General features: G+C 57.5%; 1 protein-coding gene across 1 annotated transcript; it reads left to right on the top strand.

Annotated features, from left to right (window-relative positions):
* Positions 1-418: 418 nt before the first annotated feature.
* Positions 419-1,514, top strand: LOC123177974 (tyrosine decarboxylase-like; the record flags this gene model as incomplete). The annotated part of the gene is made up of 1 exon (XM_044591360.1): positions 419-1,514. A coding segment is annotated over exon 1 (1,017 nt), but the record flags the coding sequence as incomplete, so codon positions are not given.
* Between the last annotated feature and the right edge of the window lie 3 nt (positions 1,515-1,517).

A 1,517-nucleotide genomic window follows, 5' to 3' on the forward strand; every position in this document is an offset into this window, starting at 1 on the left:
GTCATGGTTTAAATTTTCATATTGTATAACTTTGGCATAGTAAATGTTGATATTTTTTCATATAAATATGATCAAAGTTTATGAAGTTTGATTTTAGACAATTTTTATATGCAGAGTAAAAAGGACTGAAGGGAGTATCTTTGATGAGTTCCCTTTACCTGGCCCTCAGCAACATGCCTCAGCCGAGTTTAGACACACTGCAAAGAGCCATACTCGGCTTACATTGTTTTTGTCGAGGTCCCGCAGTTGACTCGGCAAATAGCCAAAGACGTGGGCACTCGGCAACGACAAATTTTTCAGTAGTGAATCGACTGACGTGGTCCGTTCTTATTTTTGGGTATGGGGCAACTTACAAATTGAGAGTCCTATAAATAGCTTCCGAGGTAGCTCGGGAAATGGCACCAATTCACACCTCGGACGTTGCCAAAGCATTCATACCATTGGTGTGGTTCAGGCAGTGCATTGGCGTGTAGGGCAAAGTCGAGTGCATTCCACCAATGGCCCCACGTAAATTCTTGGACAACATGACTGGCCAAAATGGCATCGTCCCGGTGGTGGTCGTGGACACGGCGGAGAAGAAGACGCAATCTCCCAGCCTGCTTGACGCTGACGAGTTCCGGCGTCAGAGTCACCAGGTAGTTGACTTGATCACCGAGTACTATGACCGCATGGGCGACTACCCCGTGCACCCCAGCGTTACCCCTGGTTTCCTCCGCAACTTGCTCCCCCCGGACGCACCCTTCCGTCCGGAGCCGGACGCGTTCAGCTCCGCGCTCAAGGACGTCCGCGACATCATCCTCCCGGGCCTGACGCACTGGCAGAGCGCCCGCCACATGGCGCACTTCCCGGCGTCAAGCAGCACCATCGGCGCCCTAGGGGAGGCGCTCACCGCGGGCATCAACGTCGTCCCGTTCACATGGGCCGCCTCACCGGCCGCCACCGAGCTTGAAATGCTGGTCGTGGACTGGCTCGGAAAGGCGCTGCACCTGCCGGAGAGTCTCCTCTTCGCCGGTGGTGGCGGTGGAACTCTTCTTGGTACCTCTTGTGAGGCGATACTCTGCACTCTTGTGGCCGCGAGGGACCGGAAGCTCGCCGAGATCGGCGGGAACAGGATCTGCGACCTCGTCGTCTACTGCTCCGACCAGACACACTTCGCCTTCCGCAAGGCCGCACGCATTGCCGGCATCCTGCGTGACCACTGCCGCGCCATACCCACGTGCCACCACAACATGTTCGCTCTCCCGCCCACGGAACTGCAAGCGGCCATGCAGGCTGACGTGGAAGCCGGGCTGGTGCCACTTTTCTTGTGCGCGACGCTGGGGACGACCCAGACGACTGCCGTCGACCCCATCGGCGAGCTGTGCGCTGTCAGTGCACCACACGGCGTGTGGGTGCACGTGGACGCCGCCTACGGCGGCTCCGCGCTAGTCTGCCCGGAGTTCACCCACGTGATCGACGGCGTGGAGGCCGTCGACTCGTTCAGCATGAACGCCCACAAGTGGCTCCTCGCCAACAAC

Source organism: Triticum aestivum, unplaced genomic scaffold (genome assembly GCF_018294505.1).
Source record: "Triticum aestivum cultivar Chinese Spring unplaced genomic scaffold, IWGSC CS RefSeq v2.1 scaffold289408, whole genome shotgun sequence".
Classification (NCBI taxonomy): domain Eukaryota; kingdom Viridiplantae; phylum Streptophyta; class Magnoliopsida; order Poales; family Poaceae; genus Triticum; species Triticum aestivum.